Raw genomic sequence first — 23,475 nt, forward strand, 5'->3', positions numbered from 1 at the left:
ATGCCCGGCTAATTTTGTATTTTTAGTAGAGACCAGGTTTCTCCATGTTGGTCAGGCTGGCCTCGAACTCCTGACCTCAGGTGATCCACCCGCCTCAGCCTCCCAAAGTGGTGGGATTACAGGCATGAGCCACTGCACCCAGCCCACAGTCATTATTTCTATCACTTCACGCTGAGCAGGGTGTTGTGAGTCCTGCACAAATTCATCCACACTCTCCACGGGCTCCCAGACGTCTCACCAGAACAGGAGCTCTATGTCCTTGAGAGGGATTTTTCTCCACCCACAACAGAATAAGAGGTAATTCATCTTCCCCCGGGAAATGGGGGATTTCTTGCTTTCCTCCACATTCCTTCCCTGACATTCAGTCTCCATGATCACAGACTCTCCCAGGCATTAGGAAGAACCTTGCATTGGTACACACACATACCACCCAGACATTCTGGCAGCACCGCCCTTTCTCACTATGGCCCCAAGTGTTCTCAGACTACAGAAGAAACCCTACTGGTCCACGTACTCATTTTTTCTACCTCTTGATTCCCATCTATTATGTGTTTGTGTCCCTTCGATATATTGAAATCCTAAACCCTGCTACCTCAATTAGTGCCCTTATTTGGAGACAGGGTAGTTGTACATGTAAGCAGTTAAGATGAGGTCATACTGGACTATCTCTTAATTCAATATGATTGGTGTCCTTATAAGAAGAGGAGAAGACACAGAGGAAAGACAGCCATGTGAAGACACAGAGACACATACAGGGGAGAGCACCATGTGACAATGGAGGCAGAAATGGGAGTTATGTATCTGCAAGCTAAAGAGTGCCAAGGATTGTTGGTAATAAGCAGAAGCTGTGGGATGGGGTGTGTGGGTTAGGGTGGTGGGGCAGGCAGAGAGAGAGAATGGCCTTGCCAGCACCCTGATTTCAGACTTCTAGCCTTTGGAACTGTGACAGAAAAAAATTCTGTTTTAAGCCACCCAGCTTTTGGTACCTTGTCATGATGACCCTAGAAAACTTAATACAGCATCCAGGGCCAACCTCAGTTTTTACCTCCCTGTGAAATTGACACAGCTTTTCCTAACGAGTGGCTCTTGGTCTCTCAACTCCTTCCCCCCCATCTATACCCTATTAAAGGGAGAAATGGGATTTGCAGATCTCAGAAGAGATACAGATGGGAAGCTTATCACATGTAGGAATACAATAGAACCTCTGTGGTAGGGAATTAAGTACAGAGAAAACGTTGTGAACAGCCAGTTTCAGTGTGGCTATGTTTCCCATCTGAGTCTACCCTGTGTAAGCAGGTGCTCCTGGGTTGCACCTTGGCAACTTCCCACCTGGGTCTTTGCCTCTACTCTTGGTACTCACAACCAACTCATCTACCTGCAAGCACCTTCATCTTTGGGTGCAAAGGTTTTATATTCACCGTCTGCCTCGCATTCTAGTGGTGATTTTTTAAAAAATAGTAAACCAAACAAATAGGGAAAAGACCATGGCTCCGCGGAAAGCTGCAGCCGTCTAGCCTCCTCTGTGGCCCACCAGAAAGCCGTTGTGCTCTTTTCATAAACTCTGTCTTGAAAAGAGATTACATGCCCTCCTACCCTCTAAAAGGATCTGGGGGGTGTGTGTGTGTATGTGAGAGATGTTTATTCAGAGTTGGTGGGTAGGGGGCGTGCATAAAAAGGAAAGAAAGACTTAAGTCACACAAACCAAACCCTTCTACATGTTGCATTCTCTAAAGTACCCAACATATTTCCCCCCTTTATCCTTTCTTTTTACCTTAATCTGTCTTTAATTTTCCATGATTTTTCCAATTCCCAGTCACTGACCAAACTGTCCATTTATCATGCTCCCCCAGACAACGGTAATAGCAAACAGTCAGTGAGCGCTTACTACATGCCAGGCACTGCAGTAAGTGCTAACATATATGAACTAATTTAATGCTCACAACAACCTTTTGAATTGGGAATAACAATTATTATTCGTGTTTGTGGCTATTAAAATGTTAAGAAACTTCTGCAGGGTCACAGAGCTGGTAAGTGATAGGATTTGTACCTCTGCAGTCTGACTCTGCAGTCCATACTTTTTTAAAAATATTTTTTATTATGAAAAACCTTGAACATATACAAAAGTAGATAGAATTGTATGATGAATTCCCATGTAATCACATACACAATTATCAAATCATGGGGAATCTAGTTTCATCTATATCCCTACTCACTTGCTTCTGTCCATATTATTTTGAAGCAAATCCCAGATATAATTTTTTCTACAACACATGCTTTTTATGTATCCTTAAAAGATGAAGAGTCTTTAAACAAGAATATGATATCATTATCATGTCTAAAAAACTGAAGAACAATTCCTTACCATCAAATATCCTGTGTTTGAATTCCCAATGGTCTCATGTCATAATTATTTTAAAGTATTTAGTTTAAATGAGGATCCCAGTAGGACCCACACATTGCAATTGGTTGACTTTTTACTTACATCTCTTTTTAATCTATAGGTTTCCCTTCTACCTCAGTCTTTTTACTCCTTTCCAATTCAGTTGTTGGCAAAACAGAATCATTTGTCCTGAAGAGTTTCCTACAGTCCACACACTTTACCGCTATATCATTCTGCCTTTGGGGTACTATATTATAGACTTTTCATTCCATAGATTTTAGAGAGGGGAAAACTCAATGGAGTGATTTCTAGTCTCACTGGAGCTTTCATGAACTACATGAAATTATAAGTACATGTGAATATGTGCATTTTAGGGAACCATAGTCTAAAACTTTTACAAGATTTTAAAAATGATCCCATGACCCTCAATCAATCAATGATCATTAGCTCTGGTCCTGGCTTTTCATTTTAGAGATGAAAAGCAGGAGACTTGGGTAAGTAAATTGTCCAAACTCACACAAATATTCTTAACAGGACAGGAATGTGGCTCTCAGGACCTAACCTGCTCCACTTTCTGTTTCATGCTGCATATGTGAAAGGGGAAAAGGAAAAGTGGTTTGAGGTGCTCAATAGAAGGTGTCAGTTTCACCACTGTTTCAAAGTTGTCATTTACCTGAATTAATGAATTCACTTCTTGTCCACATTTGGAATCTAAAACTGTAGTCAATATTACTACCACAACATTCTCACACTTCTCTTTCTCCCTATTATTGAGAGTTTTATTATGCCAGAGATGTCTCACAACCAGGATGCCAAGATCAATGATCTGTCTTGAGCTAAATGAGGACTATCTTTCCTAGATGTGAGAGGATTGAGGTGGAGTGTAAGAATACTCAATTGGGAACCAGTCATTGATTGATAGTTCCTTGATCTCTTTTGGTCTGGAGATTTCTCATTAGTAAAATGAGCTAACTGGATTGTGTCAATTACTTTTCAAGCATTTTGGCTGTGACCACAATATACTCTCACTATGAATGTATACGTATGTATATATCTTGAAAAAACTTTCACTGAGTTATTCTTACAAACAAAATGGAATGCATCCGGATAATTTCTATTCTATTCTTTTTTAAAAATAATTCTGGTTGTGGTCACAACCTATTAAGTTGATTGTAAGAACTGCTAAAGGAAATCTGCAGCAGTTTGAAAAATACTTTCCCAGGTGACCTCTGAGTCATTCATTCATTAACTGTAGTAGGTCAGTCATTTTACAGCTATTTAATGGGCATCTATGTAGTGCTAAGCACTGTGATGAGAGTTAGGAAAATGGCAATGAAAAAACGAAGACCCTCTTATGACGGTTATATGCTATGAAGTATGTTTGATCAACTTTGACAAGGAAAGAGAATTCCAATGGAATCAGCTAAAGTTATTGAATAGGTTGGACTTAAGGGAGGAAAAAGCAGAAATACAGGTTTTTCCAAACCCCAAGCAGGAGCCCACATCAAGACTAAAATAGTCTAAACCCAAATGATGTAATTTTTGTGTCAAATGAAGATCTCCTGTGGATCCTAAATCTAATTACTGGATGTTTCTCCTTTTCCCATGCTTTGCAAAGATCGAAGTGGTTGATGGGGCCCTCTTTTTAGATAAACTATTTCAGAGGCCATGGAGTGTTGGAAAAGAATGCTAGAGAGCACTCTGACTGAGGGACACCCCCTGGCCATCTTATCCCCATATTCACATGCTCACCACACCCACACCCCCAGTACCTGCAAAACCTGCTGGTATGTAATTGGTTGTTTTCTTTTCCAGAAATTTTGCTGTACCATTTTTATCCAGCAGAGGGAAGCAGAACACCAAAATCACTGCAGAAATAGTCCAGGACACACGCACACACAGTCCTTTGGTATTTTTTGTCCTGTGAATTTAGGTACTATAAAAATAAGAATGTCACAGTTTTGAAAACAAATTCTGGGTAAATCCAGCTATGGGCAAAATGCTGAAAGAGGAGAGGTTTATTTTAGCTGACTACTTATGGCCTATCCCATCAGGATTGCCTGGAAGACATCACCCAGCTCACAAGGCCCTCTTTCAGGCTTGGCTCCTGGCAGTCTGACCTTTCAATTTTTTTCCATTCCCCAAGTTTTGGAACACCTGCTAAAATCATGCAATATTTCTGTGGTCTTCTGAGTCAGGCTTTATGCAATGGCCTTTCAATCACGGCATTTCCTACTTTAACTGCCAGGAATGGTCAGTTTCTTGTCCTCTTTTATATATTCCACAAACTGGGAAATGGCGGGTACAAACTGAAGTGCAATGTATGGTAAGTGGTCATGTAGACTGGAGTGCAGTGGCACGATCTCTGTTCACCGCAACCTCTGCCTCCCCAGTTCAAGCGATTCTCCTGCCTCAGCCTCTCGAGTAGCTGGGACTACAGGCATGCGCCACCACGCCCAGCTAATTTTTTTATTTTGAGTAGAGACAGGTTTTCGCCAGGCTGGTCTCAAAATCCTGGCCTCATGTGATTGGCCCACCTCGGCCTCCCAAAATGCTGGGGTTGCAGGCATGAGCCACTGCAGCCGACTGGGATACAAACTCTTAATCATAGCAGACCTTCTGAAGATCCAGGTACCTTTCTGAATCCCTACCTTTCCTCCCACCCCACTTCTTTACAGACTTGTCCCTGTGCCTTTTAACACTGATGCAGTACTGTCTGACTTCCCCTCCTCAGAGATGATAGCATTTTTAGGAGGCCATAGACCAACAGAAGTTGTTTTCATGCATTTCTGGGGTCCGAAAGTAGTTAAAACAAACCCCTTAGCCATTTAACTGGTGTGCTTTTCTGGAGAGAAAGGCATGAGCAGAGAGCACTCCTCAAATAGAAACAGATGCGATAATGGACAATAGGCTTGGGCATGACTCAGCCTTTCCAGTTCCACACGCTCTTTCCCTACCCAACCCAGGAATATAGATCCAAGTGCAACCATGCACTTAGTCAAGAAGGGCTCTTCAAAGTGTGTCCTAATGCCATGAAATTTACTTTTATTAAGAGAGTGGGTAGGGAGGGATCATGGAACTTGTAACAGTTTAAGGTTATCATGAAGAGTCAGCAAGAATTACAGTAATGCGTGATTCTGGGTAATCAGCACCAATGAGGTGGAGAGAAGTGGGAGAGGTGCCTTATCTTTGAAAGTTTAAACTTGCCATCTTTTTTTTTTTTTCTTCTTTTTTTGAGATGGAGTTTCACTCTTGTTGCCCAGGCTGGAGTGCAATAGCGCAACCTTGGCTCACTGCAACCTCTGCCTCCTGGGTTCAAGCGATTCTCATGCCTCAGCCTCCCAAGTAGCTGGGATTACAGGCGCCCACCACCACGCCCGGCTAATTTTGTATTTTTAGTAGAGGTGGGGTTTCACTATGTTGTCCAGGCTGGTCTTGAACCCCTGACCTGAAGTTATCCACCCGTCTTGGCCTCCCAAAGTGCTGGGATTACAGGCGTGAGCCACTGCACCCAGCAAACTTGCCATCTTGACATATTCCTCCAGTGACTGGCATCCATCCTCGGTTGGTGTCTAAGGTATAATACAACAGACAGGTACTTTAAACGTTTTCAGTAACTTCCACAATGCTAACCAATGTTTTAGGGAAAGGATTACATTTCTTTTTTAAAAAATAATTTAAGTAAGTTTTGTAAAAAGCACCAAAGGCAAAAAAACTTCATTGAAGTTTTTTAAAAATGTATTCAACTGCTGCATTAAGGTACTGTACTTACAGAAAAAGAAAAAAAGGTTTAAAAAAGGACAAGAACAGGAAACAGATGCAGTAAGGGGAGAAGAGTTAGAAAAGAAACTCTGTGGGCAGGGTATGGTAAGCAGCCATCAATAACTGCCTCAGGTGCCACTTAATGCATTAATGTCCTGGGCCTCCTGAGCATCATGCAAATTAGTGAAACCCAACAGGGGGATTTGCTCTGACAAGCAGCAATAAAAGTAAAGCTGCTGTCTGTATTGGCAGTAAACTACCTGTGACACTGAGATATGCCTTCTGTGTCTGGCTTATTACTCCATCATGTCCCTACAATGGCTTGTCACAAACACCTGTTACAAAAATCAGATTCCTGGCCTCCACGTCAGACCTAATGAATCCAAATCTCTTGGCACCTGGGTTTGGATTACTTTTTAAGTTCCTCAGCAATGATGGATAGCTTTCTTTTTTCCCCCCTAAAAATGTTTCAGGAATAGGATTACGTTTGAGAAAAAATAATTTAAGCAAGTTTTGTAAAAAGCTATACCTATGATGCTGACAATATTTCACCTCACTTATCTGCTTCTTTCCCAAGACTTAGTCTTTCTCTCTGAAGGAGCTGTGTTTCTCCTAGTGGTTCTGATCTTTCCATTGAAGCTGCAGGTACAAACGATGGATTGAAGTGACCACCCTTCAATCTCCAGTTCTTCAGTCAACAAATATCAAATACCTATCAGAGTGCACCCCGTCCTGCAGCAGATATTCAAGGCTCTCCCTACAAGAATGAAGAAGGTGTTTAACTGAAGGGATTGGTGGTAGAATAAAGAGAGCTGGGCGCGGTGGCTCACGCCTGTAATCCCAGAATTTTGGGAGGCGAGTTGGGAGGATTGCTTTAGCCCAGGAATTCGAGACCAGCTCGGGCAACATAGTGGGACATCATCTCTAAGGAAAGAGGGAGGGAAGGAGCGAACGAGGGAGGGAGGGAGGAAGGAAGGAAAGGAGGAAACAAGGAAACAGAGAAAGATTTTAAAAAAGAGTTAAAAGGGGAAAAATACAATGTGGCAGTGGGAGAATTAAGGATGAGATGATTGCATTAGTTCATTGACCATCCCTAAGCAACAGAAACACAATCATGAGTAATCCTCGGCCCCTGCCTACAAGAAGCACGAGTCTAGGTTAGTAGCACTGCCAACCGGACCAACCATTTACACTTCTGTGTGAAATGGGGCAGAGCGGGGAGAAAAGAGCGCCTGAGCTCACAGCGTTGGCGGGGCGCAGTGAGGTCCGCCGGGACTTGGTGGAAGGAGAGAAGGAACGTCCCTCTCTGCAATTCATCTAAGGGCCTGCTCGGACCCCGGATCTCACAGCGAGAACTACCGCGTCACTACACTCGCCTTTACCCGCGCCACCCAACAGCTCTCACATCTCATTCTCAGGGAGCGGGGCGGGTCGAAGCGGAAGGGGAGGGACCGACACAACCACGCCCACTAGCCGCGCTCCAAGGCCGCGGCCCCCTTGCCGCGAGAACGCGGAGTCTCGCGGGCAGCGCACGCGCAAACCTCCTGTGACGCCTGCGCCTCCTGGCTCCGCCCTCCGCTCGTGGGAGTTCCGGATGTTTAGCGTTACCATGGAGCCTGCAGGTGCCCGCGAACGCTGCTTGTCGCCTGGGCAACTGGAGAGGACGAAGCAGGACCTAGGTGGCGGCGGTGGTACCGGCTGCAATGGTGTCCAATCCCGTGCATGGCCTGCCCTTTCTTCCAGGCACGTCCTTTAAGGACTCTACGGTGAGAAGTTATCTGCCAGACTCCAACCTGTCCCCACCTTCCAGCAGCCCAGGAGGGTTCCCCGCTCAGTGCACCTCCATTCCCCTCCACTCAAGTCTGCTCTCCAATCACGTCTTCTGTCCTGACCTTGTTCTTTCTTCTCGGCCGAACTTCTGCCGTTCTTCCCTAGCCAGCTTCATCCTTCCTCTCCAGTCCTTTGCCCTCCGCCACATCCCTTTCTAGTTTTTTCCCCACTCCATCTTGGCAGTGTGTTGGCGCCTTCATTCTCATCCCGTTACCCGCGTTCTTTCTTACAGCTCTGTTCCTCCAACCCGCTGCCTCTTTTCCTTTTAGATCACTGTTTCCCCCACCCTACTCCTAAGCTATCGGGGCCCTCTCCCTAGCTCATTCTCTCACATCATAACCTGTCTCCGTCTGCCTCCACCCTTAAAACCCTCCGCCACTATGCACCTTCACCCTCATTCCCACAGGTCCATCATTCCCGCCCCACCTGCTTCCTCTTCTGAATCCTGTACCCGATAGTCTCTCCCACTCCCAGCTCCATTTCCTGTTTTGTATGTATATCGATTCCGCTCCTCTTCTTTCCGCCAGGTCTTTTTCCTTTCTTCTTTATGCTTGCTTCCAACCCCATTCTTTTCTCTCCATCTTCTACCTTTTTCATAATTTAGTCCCATCCTCTCCCCATTCTTTTCTTTCTCCATTCGGTTTTTCCCCCAAAGCTTGCTCACCTTCCTCCCAAACCATCTTTCCCTGCTTTGTAAGAGATATTCCTTTCCAGTTCCCTCAAGAATTGATTAGTTGCTGTTTATTCTTCCCCGGCTCTATTCTTTTTATTCTAACGTTTTTGTAAAAAGATTCCGGTTTAGATTTTGTTTTGCTCATTCCCCCAACCTTGTGTTTTTATTTGCATTTTCTAGACAAAATTTTTTAAAAAGCAGCAGCAGCTTGGATTCTTTTTTTTTTTTTTTTTTTTTTTTTAACTCTTGCCACAGTTTAGCTCTTAAAATTATTTAGTATTTGTTTTAATCCTAACAGGGCTACTGAAATATGTGCTGAAAAATCAATAATGAGATTCAGTAGACTGATCATCACAGATGACCTAACAGTAGTTTATGTTTATATAGTTTAATACTTTAAACTCTTACCTTCCTCTCCAGCTTCACAAAGTTAAGATAAAATATTTTGTCAATTTATTTTCTTTGGAAGAATAAATTTAGAATGAAATCGAAAGTTTGGTGAGAGAATTTGTATTCTGAATCTTTTTGTAATTATCCCTGCATTAAGACAAAATATCATAGATTTTTAGTTTCAGTGGATTTTTCAGTTTTATGTCATTTAGAAAATGTTGTAGGCACTTGCCTGCCCTATACAGGATGAGCTTAAGCTTTTGGTGTTGGTGAGTATAGACAGGGCTGAGTTGATACAGGGAATTACGGAGGCGTGGATGGAAGTGCAAAGCTCTAAAAACATATTGCTGTATTACAAGTAAGATGAACTGTGCATTGGACATATTTCAGATTTTAAATACACTGACCAAGTGTCAACCAATTTGCCCTGTTTGAAATTTGAAAAGCATCATCAGTATATCTTCAACAGTGAAGGACTGAATATATATGAATGTAATTCTAAAGACATGCAGATAAGAAGTTAAAAACTTTTTAAAGGGGAATGGCAAAATGATTAAAAAAAAAAAGAGACACACAGAAGGTGAACCATAATGGACAAGTGGGGTGGAAAGGGCCGAGGTTGCCTTTCCTGGTGTGTCTGTGAGTTATGGCTGAATGATGGTAGAGACATTTATCTAAAACAAAGAAATAAACTGAAGTTATTGATGTTGCTTCTGTCTTTGGTGGTGGAAGAAGAGCTTGAAGTTCCATAAATTACCCAATGAGGATGTCAACTCAGCGCATTTTGTTCTGTATCATGTTTACTATGTACCTGGAGCAGTCCCTGTCAACTGACTTGTGACTCTGAATACATGACCTTTAAAAACAAATGTCCGAGTTTATAACCCTTTTAGCAAAAGAAGTTTATTCTGTTGTACCTTTCATGTTAGTACAGTTCTTGAAAGATGGTAGGCTGGGCTCTAAAGCAATTAGGATGTAGAAAGTTTTTTTTCATAAAAATATATTTTATGATTAATCCTACATTGTATCTATGTAACTTTATATATTTGAATGTTATATATATATAATTTTGAAAGCATCCTCACAACAGAAAAAGGAAAACCATTAACATAACCTCTAATTTGCCTTTCTACTCTTTTTTATGTAATCTTTTAAATAAAAATGTGTTCATTGTAAAAAATCAACATAATTTAGAAATGTATAATACAGAGGACCAAACCAGTCTCTTCATGCACATATTTCTATGCTTATAACTGTAGTATACATATAATTTTATATGTTGCTTTTTCAGACTTATTAAATCATAAATATTTTCACTAGGTTGCCACATAATCTTTAAAATCAATATTTTAATGACAGCACCATAATCCATTGAGTGAGTTTTCGATCATTTACTCATGTCTTCATGTGATTGTCTTTTAGATTGTCTTCAACATTTACCATTGTAATAGGCAGCTTCAGGCATATAGCTCTTTCTCATAATTCTGGATCATATTCTTAAATAAATGGTCAGGGGTAGAATTGAGTTCAAGACTTTAAATATATACCATCCAGTTGCTTTCCAAAGAGTTGTAAGAATGTATCACTGTCATTGTGACAAGGGGAACATGTAAAAATAAATTTATTGCATGTAAAAATAAAATTCACAGAACCATATCTTCTAGGTTCTACAGTTTTTATGGCCACCAGATATCAGATGAAAAACATGAGAAGACTAGTGAAAAACTTAAGAGTATAGATGAGATACTCTTTTAATTTCTCGTGCAAGATGAATTGATAGTTAAATTGGGCATTACAGAGCAGGGCTTTAAATTTTACTTTAAGCTCAGGCGGCTAGTTCGCTCCTTGTTCTTGTTCAAGTGTTATAACTTAAAATACAGAATCTTTTAAGGTAGGTAAGCTTTTTTTTTTTTTTTTTTTTTTGAGACAGAGTCTCACTGTTGCCCAGGCTGGAGTGCAGTGGTTCAATCATAGCTTATTGCAGCTTGGACCTCCCCGGCTCAAGTGATCCTTCCGCCTCAGCCTCCCAAGTAGCTGGGACTATAATAGGCACAAGCCACCACACCCAGCTAATTTATTTATTTTTTTTAGTTTTAGTAGAGACAGGGTCTTGTTGCCCAGGCTGGTCTTGAACTCCTGGGCTGAAGTGATTCTCCCTCTTCAGCCTCCTAGAGTGCTGGGATTATAGGCATGAGCCAGCATGCCCAGCCTTAATATTGGTAAGCTTCTTGGTGTAAGTTTCATGATGCTTATAAGCAAATATTTAAGTTATATTTTTAAAAGTTAATTTTTTTAACCTAAAAAATATTTGTCTAATGTTATTAATGACACACTTCTTTTCTTCAGAAAACAGCCTTCCATAGAAGCCAGACGCTGGGCTACAGGAACGGCTATGCAATTGTTCGACGTCCAACAGTTGGGATAGGCGGAGACCGGCTCCAGTTCAACCAGCTGTCCCAGGCTGAGCTGGATGAGTTGGCCAGTAAGGCACCAGTCTTAACTTATGGCCAGCCTAAACAAGCTCCACCTGCGGATTTTATTCCTGCACATGTGGCTTTTGACAAAAAGGTATCATCTGGAATTTTAGGGTACCCCTTGAATTAGGGTCTGAGAGCCAACTGCTTGCAGAAAAGTTAAAACAGTAAACCACAGAATTTCCAAAGTGCTCTGAGGAGAAAATTGTTCAAATGCCTTAACCCTTAGTCATGGACAGCTGAACTCAGGCTAAAAAGAGGCTTTCTTTAGTCAGGAAGCCGATTATAGGGAGTAAAGTAATTCCCTGTAGACTTCACCGGACTATTTTCCAAATGCAGTTAAAGAAGAGTTGGCTATAATTTTGAATTCCTGAATTTATATTCTACGTTTATCAGCCATGTGTTTTCCACTTTTTAAAGGTACTGTATTCTGTAATGGGGACATATCTAATCTCCACGAGATGCAGAATATCATAATGAAAACAATGACTCCATCTATTGTCAGTTTTTTGCAGGCAGTCTCCATAAGTTGTTTTTCAGGGAACATTTCATGTTTGATATTACATAACCAATGGGTGGTATAACATTTTTGTTTGTTTCTCATTTATCTTTATGTTTTTGCAATGTGAGTTTCCTCATTTCCATCTGTTGACATTACCACATCATTCTTGTTTTTCCTTGTCAATGAGCCTCCTCTTTTCACTAAAGTGACCTAGCCCTGACCATGTAGCAGAATCACTGGTGAGATTTTTAAGAAAATTACATGTTATTCCAACCCTCATCAATTCTAATTTCCAGATGAGCTTTATGTGTAACTGGTTCTGAGAACTACTGATCAGTTTTGATAAGTTAGCTTTCCTAATTTACTCTTAGTCTGTTTCTTTTCTTGTCTTAATTGTTATGCTATCATTCCTGTTAAATGCCTGTAACATTTTCATCCAGCTAACCAACTTTTATTGAGTACCTGTTGTAAGCTAGAGGCTGGGGAGGAGCTATGCCATTTACATTGATAATCACTTATTTTTAAACAATTTTAATCTCTCAACTAGAATCCATATCATTTCCTCTTTCCCACTTAACTCATTTATAGGGACACGTTCACATATGCATTCATAGGCCGAACCTAAACATCCATGAAACAGTATGATTTATATAATTGGATATATCTTTTCCTTTTGCTTGTTTCTTTTGTTTATTTGTGGCTCTGACAGGCACTGCAAAATCAGCAGAGAAGGGAGAGGGCTGAAAATATAAGAAAGAAGTGGGATAGGCACTAAATAATTACCAAGATATGAATCCTGGTATGTTTAATTTTTACCGAAAAGAATAGTAAGTAACTGTAATAAACTAGAAGGTGATAAAGTGATACCTGTCGTAAGAAAGTATTAGTAAAATTCAGCGGAGAAATTGTGCTTGAGTAGGAAATAGGCTTCCTATGTTTTGTTTTTCTATGTTATTTTACACTAATTGTTGTTACTTACTTTGTACTTATTTAATATTCATAATTCATTTCTTTAAGGATAGTGCACATAAAATACTATTTTTATTTTCCAATTCATTTTACTTGGATTATCACAATTTCTAGATAAATGAGCCTTAGCGTAGATAATGGGGTAGAGAGAAGCTAAATGCATGACTTTGAAACTAAGTTTGTTTGTTTATAATAAGGGAATTATGGTTTCTCTGAATTAAATGAAGGTTCTAATTTTTTTAGGAATACCTGGAGGTCCACATAATAGCCAACATATTTGTTTATATTTTGGAAATTCTTAGGACTGTTCCTCATAAACAGAATATAACTTCATTTCTTACTTAGGTAATAAAGACCAGAACATCTATTCCAAGTGCCCTCATCTTTTCCCCTTGCTCCCATATAATTCCGGCATCACCCACTATATTCTGTTTCCCAGACTGACCTCTAGCTCTTTATTTCTGATGTTCTTCTTTCATCTTTTTCATCTTCAAGTTTCATATTATTTCTATTTCAGACGCTCTAGTGACTACTTCTCTAGCAAGAGTCATATCATCCTGTCCTCTTTAAGCAAGAGAACTTTGTTTCTCACTTGACTGCCAAATCACTTACAATCTGACTTCTCCCTACCCACAGCCCCAACATACTTTTTCCTAGGCAGCCAGTGCTGTCCCTTTTACCAGATCTGGAGAGGTTTACTTTGCCAGCATTCTCTTTGGCCTGTTTGTGCCACCTGACACTGTTGACCCTCCCTCCCTTCTTGAAACTGCTCTTCTTTTGCCTCCATGACTCTCGTTTTCCTCCTCCTTTCTATGTGATTGCTTATTCTTTAGCCTCCCTTCTTTTTTTCAATTCTTAACTTACAAGTATTTTCAAGGTTCTGTCTCATTCTTTATATAATTTTCTTGAGATCTCACCCACTTTCATGTTTTCAGCCATCACCTCGCTGTAGACAATGTCACTATTTAGTTCCAACTCTGACATCATTGAGACTCAAGACCTATATCCCCCTGGCCCATGGGATATCTTCACCTGGATTAACTGTTGGTACCTCAAGTTCTGTATGTCTCTAACTTATCTCTATCCCTCACCTTTTCCCATAGATCTACTTTCCCTTTGTGATTCCACTAGGTAATCCAAGCTTGAAACCTGAGCCATCTTTGGCTTTTTCTGTCCTCTATTCTCCACACTTAATGAGTTGCCAAGTCAAATGTCTCTCACTTTCATTTCCTTTGCCACTATAGTAGTTCAAACAAGCCAAATGACTACCTAACTGTTGTTTTAGTCTCATTCCTAGTCCTTATGCTTATAACAGGTATGCTGCCTGGTTTATTCTCTAGAGTTCAGCTCTGATTATGTCATTTTTCTGGGAAAATGCCATCAGGCTTTCTTAACCAATACAGTAAACATTACCACTATTCACCTTGCTGTTCTAGCCCCCAACTTGAAAGTCATCTTTCATTCTTCTTTCCCCTCACAATCCACATCTAATCTACTAGCAAGCTCTATTGTTTCTGTTTCTAAAATGTGTAACTAATTCATTTACTTATTTTCATCTTCACTATTACCATAAATTTATTTTCCACAGAGCCGCCAAGCTTATTTTTTGAAAATCCAATTATGTCAAATACTGACTGAAACACTTCCATGGCTTCCCCATCATCTATAAAGATCCAACCCTACAGGTTCCTCACAGCCCTACTGGAGCTGACCCTCCCTGCTATCTCCCCAACCTCATCTTGGGTCCTTTTTCTCACCTACCATGTTTCAATACATTGGGTTTATTTTTGCTGATTTCCTTGAAATGGCAGCATTTGAAAATTCCAACTCGGGACCTTTTTGTACATGGCGTTTCTCCTATCTGAAATAGCTTCCCCACCATCCTTAAGTGGCTGACTCCATCTTTCCTTTCAGTGAGGCTTTTCCTGACCACTCTACTATGGCGGTTCCTCCTCATTTTTCTATATCACTTCCCTCTCTTTTTTTTTCCTTCGCAGCACTGTAATTTGTGTTGCTGATTTGTTTAGTGTTTGTCTGTCCCACCTGAGTGTATACTTCATGAAGGTAAGGACTTATCTAGTTTATTATATATTTAGTGCTCAATAAATGTTAGTTCTAAAATGACATGAATAATTAACAAATAAAATTTATTTCTTGTCTGTGTCACTGCTGAAAATTGGCAAGCCGAACATGTAACATATATGCATATAATAATGTAAAATTAAAAATGTGACTTGGCTTTTTATAGTTGTGTGTGATATGAAAATATTTATGCAGCATTTCCCCCCTTCATCTTGAAGTAAATAGAAATATTTTTATGTTTATTGTGGCAGTCTGAGAACTTCCTGGGAGTTAGGAGACCTGTATTATAATTCTGGGTCTCCTACCAGCTAGCATTGTGACTTTGTAGAGTCACAATCTCTAATTTCCTCATCTGTAAACTCAGAAGGTTAGACTACATGATAACCAGGAGCCCATCCTGCTATAAAATTCCATGAAAAGTATATATATATATATATATATATATATATATATATATTTTTTTTTTTTTTTTTTTTTTTTTTTTTTTTTTTTTGAGACGGAGTCTCGCTCTGTCACCCAGGCTGGAGTGCAGTGGCCGGATCTCAGCTCACTGCAAGCTCCGCCTCCTGGGTTCACGCCATTCTCCTGCCTCAGCCTCCTGAGTAGCTGGGACTACAGGCGCCTGCCACCTCGCCCGGCTAAGTTTTTGTATTTTTAGTAGAGACGGGGTTTCACCGTGTTAGCCAGGATGGTCTCGATCTCCTGACCTCGTGATCCGCCCGTCTCGGCCTCCCAAAGTGCTGGGATTACAGGCTTGAGCCACCGCGCCCGGCCGAAAAGTATATATTTTATTTTATTTTTTTATTTTTATTTTTATTTTTTTTTAAATTTATTTATTATTATTATACTTTAAGTTGTAGGGTACATGTGCATAACGTGCAGGTTTGTTACATATGTATACTTGTGCCATGTTGCTGTGCTGCACCCATCAACTCGTCATTTACATCAGGTATAACTCCCAATGCAATCCCTCCCCCCTCCCCCCTCCCCATGATAGGCCCCGGTGTGTGATGTTCCCCTTCCTGAGTCCGAGTGATCTCATTGTTCAGTTCCCACCTATGAGTGAGAACATGCGGTGTTTGGTTTTCTGTTCTTGTGATAGTTTGCTAAGAATGATGGATTCCAGCTGCATCCAAGTCCCTACAAAGGACTCAAACTCATCCTTTTTTATGGCTGCATAGTATTCCATGGTGTATATGTGCCACATTTTCTTAATCCAATCTGTCACTGATGGACATTTGGGTTGATTCCAAGTCTTTGCTATTGTGAAGAGTGCTGCAATAAACATACGTGTGCATGTGTCTTTATAGCAGCATAATTTATAATCCTTTGGGTATATACCCAGTAATGGGATGGCTGGGTCATATGGTACATCTAGTTCTAGATCCTTGAGGAATCGCCATACTGTTTTCCATAATGGTTGAACTAGTTTACAATCCCACCAACAGTGTAAAAGTGTTCCTATTTCTCCACATCCTCTCCAGCACCTGTTGTTTAAAAAAAAAAAAAAAAAAAAAAAAAAAGTATATATTTTAAACACAGTATTTAAATATAATTTTTCTTTTCTTTCTACATAATAATCAAGTTCTTATTCTACCTGGGAAAGGTGATGTTATCCCACTACTTAAAAAAATGTTTTTTTTGGCCGGGCGCGGTGGCTCAAGCCTGTAATCCCAGCACTTTGGGAGGCCGAGACGGGTGGATCACGAGGTCAGGAGATCGAGACCATCCTGGCTAACACGGTGAAACCCCGTCTCTATTAAGAAATACAAAAAAGTAGCCGGGCGAGGTGGCGGGCGCCTGTAGTCCCAGCTACTCGGGAGGCTGAGGCCGGAGAATGGCGTGAACCCGGGAGGCGGAGCTTGCAGTGAGCTGAGATCCGGCCACTGCACTCCAGCCTGGGTGACAGCGAGACTCCGTCTCAAAAAAAAAAAAAAAAAAAAAAAAAAAAAATGTTTTTTTTATTTCCATAGGTTTTTGGGGAACAGGTGGTGTTTGGTTACATGAGTAAGTTCTTTAGTGGTGATTTGTGAGATTTTGGTGTACCCATCACCCAAGCAGTATAGAGTGCCCCCAATTTGTAATCTTTTATCCCTTACCCCCTTCCCACCCTTTACCCGGGTCCCCAATGTTCATTGTGTCATTCTCATACCTTTGCATCCTCATACCTTAGCTACCACTTATGAGTGAGAACATACAATGTTTGGTTTTCCGTTCCTGAGTTACTTCACTTAGAATAATAGTCTCCAATCTCATCCAAGTCACTGTGAATGCAATTAATTCATTCCTTTTTATGGCTGAATAGTATTCCATCATATATATCACACTTTCTTTATCCACTCATTGATTGATGAGTATTTAGATTGGTTCCACATTTTTGCAGTTGCAAATTGTGCTGCTATAAACATGCATGTGCAAGTATCTTTTTTGTATGATGACTTCTTTTCCTCTGGGTAGATACCCAGGAGTGGGATTGCTGGATCCAATGGTAGTTCTACTTTTAGTTTTTTAAGGAATCTCCACACTGTTTTCCGTAGTGGTTGTACTAGTTTACATTCCCACCAGCAGTACAGAAGTGTTCCCAGTTCGCTACATCCATACCAACATCTAATAATTTATTATGTTTTGATTATGGCCATTCTTGCAGGAGTAAGATGATAGCACATTGTGGTTTTGATCTGCATTTCTCTGATCATTAGTGATGCTGAAGATTTTTTTCATATGTTTGTTGGCCATTTGTATATCTTCTTTTGAGAATTGTCTGTTCGTGTCCTTAGCCCACTTTTTGATGGGCTTGTTTTCCTTGCTAATTTGTTTGAGTTCATTGTAGATTCTGGATGTTAATCTTTTGTCAGCTGTATAGATTGTAAACATTTTTTCCCACTCCGTGTATTTACTCCATCTGTTTACTCTGCTGACTGTTCCTTTTGCCGTGCAAAAGCTCTTTAGGTTAATTAAGTCCCACCTATTTATCTTTGTTTTTATTGCATTTGCTTTTGGGTTCTGGGTCATGAAATCCTTGCCTAAGCAAATGTCTAGAAGGGGTTTTCCAATGTTATTTTCTAGAATTTTAATAGTTTCAGGTCTTAGATTTAAGTCCTTGATCCATCTCGAGTTGATTTTTGTATAAAATGAGAGATGAGGATCCAGTTTTATTCTCCTACGTGTGGCTTGCCAATTATCCCAGCACAATTTGTTGAATAGGGTGTCCTTTCCTCACTTTATGTTTTTGTTTGCTTTGTCGAAGATCAGTTGGCTGTAAGTATTTGGCTTTATTTCTGGGCTCTCTGTTCTGTTCCATTGGTCTATGTGCCTATTTTCATACCACTACCTTGCTGTTTTGGTAACTATGGCCTTATAAGTATAGTTTGAAATCAGGTAGTGTGATGCCTCCAGCTTTATTCTTTTTGCTTAGTCTTGCTTCGGCTATGCGGGCTCTTTTTTGGTTCCATATGAAGTTTAGGATTGTTTTTTCTAATTCTATGAAGAATGATAGTGGTACTTTGACGGGAATTGCGTTGAATTTGTAGATTGCTTTTGGCAGTGTGGTCATTTTCACAACATTGATTCCCATCCCATCGGCATGGAATGTATTTCCATTATTTGTGTCATTTATGACTTCTTTCAGCAGTGTTTTGTAGTTTTCCTTGTAGAGGTCTTTCATCTCCTTGGCTAGGTATATTTCTAAGTTTTTGTTTGTTTGTTTGTTTTTCAGCTATTGTAAAAGGGGTTGAGTTCTTGATTTGATTCTCAGCTTGGTCGCTTTTGGTGTAAAGAAGAGCTACTGATTGTGTATATTAATTTTTATCCAGAAACTTTGCTGAATTCTTTTATCAGTTCCAGGAACTTTCTGGAAGAGTCTTTAGGATTTTCCATGTAAACAATCATATCATTAGTGAACAGTGACAGTTTGACTTCTTTACCTATTTGGATGACCTTTATTTCTTTCTGTTGTCTGATTGCTCTGCCTGGGACTTCTAGTACTGTGCTGAAGAGAGTGTGCTGTGAGTGGACAGAGTGGGCATCCTTGTCTTGTCCCAGTTCTCAGAGGGAATGCTTTCAACTTTTCCCCATTCAGCATTATGTTGGCTGTGGGTTTGTCATAGATGGCTTTTATTAGGTTGAGGTATGTCCCTTGTATCGATTTTGCTGAGAGTTTTAAACAGAAAGGGGTCCTAGATTTTGTCGAATGCTTTTTCTGCATCTATTGAGATGATCATGTGATTTTTGGTTTTAATTGTGTTTATGTAGTGTATCACATTTATTGACTTGCATATGTTAAACCATCCCTGCATCTCTGGTATGAAACCCACTTAATCATGGTGGATTATCTTTTCGATATGTTGTTGAATTCGGTTAGCTAGTATTTTGTTAAGGATTTTAGCATCTATGTTCATCAGGGATATCAGTCTACAGTTTTATTTTTTGGTTATGTCCTTTCCTGGTTTTGGTATTAGGGCGATACTACCTCCATAGAATGATTTAGGGAGAATTCCCTCTTTCTTTATCTTGTAGAATAGTGCCAATAGGATTGGTACCAGTTTTTCTTCAAATGTCTGGTAGAATTCTTCTGTGAATCTGTCTGGTCCTGGACTTTTTTTTGCTGGTAATTTTTAAATTATTTCAATCTCGCTGCTTGTTATTGGTCTGTTAAGGGTATCTAATTCTACCTGAATTAAGCTAGCAGGGTTTTCTCTTTCAGGAATTTATCTGTCTACTATAGGTTTTCTAGTTTATGTGCGTAAAGGTGTTCATAGTAGCCTTTTGTATTTCTGTGGTGTCAGTTGTAATATCTTCCATTTTGTTTCTAATTGAGCTTATTTGGATTTTCTCTCTTCTTTTCTTGGTTAATCTTGCTAATGGTCCATGAATTTTATTTATCTTTTCAAAGAACCAGCTTTTTGTTTCATTTATCTTTTGTATTTTGTTTGTTTGTTTGTTTCAATTTCATTTGTTTCTGCTTTGGTCTTGGTTATTTTCTTTCTTCTGCTAGGTTTTGGTTTCGTTTGTTCTTGTTTTTCTAGTTCCTTGAGGGAGGTGTGACCTTAGATTGTCTCTTAGTGCTCTTTCAGACTTTTTGATGTATGCGTTAAGGGTTTGAACTTTTCTCTTAGCACTGCTTTTGCTGTATCCCAGAGGTTTTGATAGATTGTATCATTATTATCATTCAGTTCGAATAATTGTTTAATTTCCATCTTGATTTTTTTTTTTACCCAAAACTCATTTAGGAGCAGGTTATTTAATTTCCATGTATTTGGATGGTTTTGAAGGTTCCTTCTGGAATTGACTTCCAATTTTATTCCACTGTGGTCTGAGAGACTGCTTGATATAATTTCAATTTTCTTAAATTTATTGAGGCTAATTTTGTGGCCTATCATATGGTATATCTTGGAGAAAGTTCCATGCGCTGTTGAATAGAATGTATATTCTGCGGTTGTTTATTAAGTCCATTTGTTCCAGGGTATAGTTTAAATCCATTGTTTCTTTGTTGACTTTCTGTCTTGATGGCCTGTCTAGTGCTGTCAGTGCAGTATTGAAGTCCTCCCCTCCTCATTATTGTGTTGCTGTCTATCTCATTTCTTAGGTCTATTTGTAATTGTTTTTTCAGTTGGGTGGTCTAGTGTTATGTGCATATATATTTAGGATTATGATGTTTTCCTATTGGACAGGCTTTTATTATTTAATGTCCCTCTTTGTCTTTTTTAATTGCTGTTGCTTTAAAGTTTGTTTTGTCTGATATAAGAATAGCTATCCTGCTCGCTTTTGGTGTCCATTTGCATGGAGTTTCTTTATCCACCCCTTTACCTTAAGTTTGTATGAGTCCTTATGTATTAGGTGAGTCTCTTGAAGGCAGCAGATGGTTGGTGAATTCTTATCCATTCTGCGGTTCTGTATCTTTTAAGTGGAGCATTTAGACTATTTACATTCAACATTAGTATTGAGATGTGAGATATCATTCCATTCATCGTAGTATTTGTTGCTTGTATACCTGGATTTTTTGGTTTTTGTTTTTAATTGTATTTTTGTTTTATAGGTCCTGTGAGATTTATGCTTTACAGAGGTTCTGTTTTGATGTGTTTTGATTTGTTTCAAGATTTAGAGCTCTTTTTAGCAGTTCTTGTAGTGGTAGCTTGGTAGTGGCAAATTCTCTCAGAATTTGTTTTTCTGAAAAAGACTGTATCTTTCCTTCATTTATGAAGCTTAGTTTCACTGAATACAAAATTCTTGGCGATAATTCTTTTCTTTTAAGAGGCTGAAGATAGGGCCCCAATCCCTTCTAGCTTGTAGGGTTTTTGCTGAGAAACTGCTGTTAATCTGATAGGTTTTCCTTTATAGGTTACCTGGTGCATTTGCTTCACAGCTCTTAAGATTCTTTCCTTCATCTTAACTTTAAATAACCTGAGGAAAGTGTGCCTAGGTGATGATCGTTTTGTAGTGAATTTCCCAGGTATTCTTTGAGCTTCTTGTATTTGGTTGTCTACGTCTCTAGCAAGGCTGGGGACGTTTTCCTTGATTATTCCCCCAAATATGTTTTCCAAACTTTTAGATTTTTCTTCTTCAGGAATGCTGATTATTTTTAGGTTTGGTTAATTAACGTAATCCCAAACTTTTTAGAGGCTTTGTTCATATTTTCCTATTCTGTTTTCTTTGTTTTTGTTGGATTGGGTTAATTAGAAAACCTTGTCTTTGAGCTCTGAAGTTCTTCCTTCTGCTTGTTTGATTCTATTACTGAGACTTTCCAGAGCAGTTTGCATTTCTATAAGCACATCCATTGTTTTTTCCTGAAGTTTTGATTGTTTTTTATTTATGCCATTTCATTGAAAATTTTTCCCTTTATTTCTTGTATCATCTTTTTGATTTCCTTAAATTGGGCTTTGCCTTTCTCTGGTGCCTCCCTGATTAGCTTAATAACTAACTTTCTAAATTATTAGGTAAATTAGGGATTTCTTCTTGGTTTCAATCTATTGTTGATGAGCTAGTGTGATTTTTGGGAAGCATTAAAGAACCTTATTTTGTCATGTTACCAGAGTTGGTTTTCTGGTTTCTTCTCATTTGGGTAGACTCTGTCAGAGGGAAGGTCTAGGGCTCAAGGCTGTTGTTCAGCTTCTTTTGTTCCATGGGATGTTCCCTTGATGTAGCACTCTCTCCCTTTTCCTATGGGGATGTGGCTTTCTGGGAGCTGAGCTGTAGTGATTATTATCTCTCTTCTGGATCTAGCCATCCAGCAAGTCTACCAGGCTCCAGGTTGGTACTGGGGGTTGTCTGCAGAGTCCTGTGCTGTGAGCCATCTGTGACTCTCTCAGCCATGGATACCAGCACCTGCTCCAGTGGAGGTGGCAGGGGGGTGAAGCGGACTCTGTGAGGGTCCTTAGCCTTGGTTGTTTAACGAACTATTTTTGTTTTGGTTGATCTCCTGCCAGGAGGTGGTGTTTTCAATATAGCATTAGCTGTGGTAGTATGCGGGGGAACAGGCAGTGGGTGGGCCCCTAGAACTCCCAAGAGTGTATGCCCTTTGTCTTCAGTTACCAGGGTGGGTAGGGAAGGACCATTAAGTTGGGGCAGGGCAAGATGTGTTTGAGTTCAGACTCTCCTTGGGCAGGTCTTGCTGCGGCTGCTGTGGGGGCTAGGGGTGAGGGTCTGAGGTCAGTGGAGTTGTGTTCCTAGGAAGATTATGGCTGCCTCTACTGTGTACTTAAGGTTGTCAGGGAAGGGGGCGAAAGCCAGCAGTCACAGACCTCACCCAGCCCCCATGCAATTCAAAGGTCCAGTCTCACTCCCACTGTCCCGCCCCTCTCCAACAGCACCAAGTCTGTTTCCAGGCAGTGGGTGAGCAGGGCTGAGAACTTGCCCCAGGCTACCTGCCTCCCGGCTTTGAAAGCAAGTGGGGCTTTCCTTCTTCCCCAACCTGTGGAATCTACACACTGGATTCACACCCTCTCCCGAGTTCTGACCAGGAGACTTCTTGATTGGTTCAAATTGTTACAGAGTTCAGCTTGAGGTTCCCTTCTTCCTGTGGCCTTTTCCCAGTGCCTCTGGCTGCCCTCCCCAAGTACCCCTATGAAGCAAGGCAGAAATGGCTTGGTAGGGGACCCCAGCAAGACCACAAGACTTTTCCCGCTGCTTCCTCTACCCCTGTATTTCACTCGGCTCTCTGAATTGACCCAGCTCCAGGTAAGGTCAGAATCTTCTCCTGTAATCTAGACCTTCAGGTTCCTCAGTGGGGGTGTGTGTTTGGGGTCAGTTGATCTCCCTTTCCCACTTCCATGGTTTGGGCACTCACAGTATTTGGGGTGTCTCCTGGGTTCTGCAGGAGCAATCTGCTTCTTTCAGAGGGCCTATGGATTCTCTCCGCTTTCCTAATTTACTCCTGCAGTCATCCTGGAGCAAAAGTTCACAATGTGAGCCTTCACAC

The 23,475-nt window shown here is 40.4% G+C and overlaps 1 protein-coding gene and 1 long non-coding RNA gene across 4 annotated transcripts in view; one reads left to right on the forward strand and one right to left on the reverse strand.

Annotated features, from left to right (window-relative positions):
* Positions 1–5,153: 5,153 nt before the first annotated feature.
* Positions 5,154–7,385, reverse strand: LOC126953703 (uncharacterized). Its single transcript, XR_007725302.1, has 3 exons — positions 7,327–7,385; positions 6,695–6,781; positions 5,154–5,952 (listed from the first exon to the last, which is right to left on the reverse strand). It is a non-coding gene; the product is annotated as an uncharacterized LOC126953703 (long non-coding RNA).
* Positions 7,386–7,635: 250 nt separating this feature from the next.
* The window catches only part of EFHC1 (EF-hand domain containing 1), a 74,655-nt gene continuing 58,815 nt past the window's right edge, over positions 7,636–23,475 (forward strand). For 2 of the 3 annotated variants that reach the window (XM_050789250.1, XM_050789251.1), the window contains exons 1-2: positions 7,636–7,908; positions 11,382–11,603. In XM_050789250.1, coding sequence (XP_050645207.1) covers positions 7,846–7,908; positions 11,382–11,603 — 285 coding nt within the window. In that variant the 5' untranslated portion in view covers positions 7,636–7,845. Of the gene's footprint in view, positions 7,909–11,381; positions 11,604–23,475 lie in introns of those variants that run through there. The other variant, XM_050789252.1, reaches the window with a different exon arrangement.

Source organism: Macaca thibetana, chromosome 4 (assembly GCF_024542745.1).
Source record: "Macaca thibetana thibetana isolate TM-01 chromosome 4, ASM2454274v1, whole genome shotgun sequence".
NCBI lineage: Eukaryota > Metazoa > Chordata > Mammalia > Primates > Cercopithecidae > Macaca > Macaca thibetana.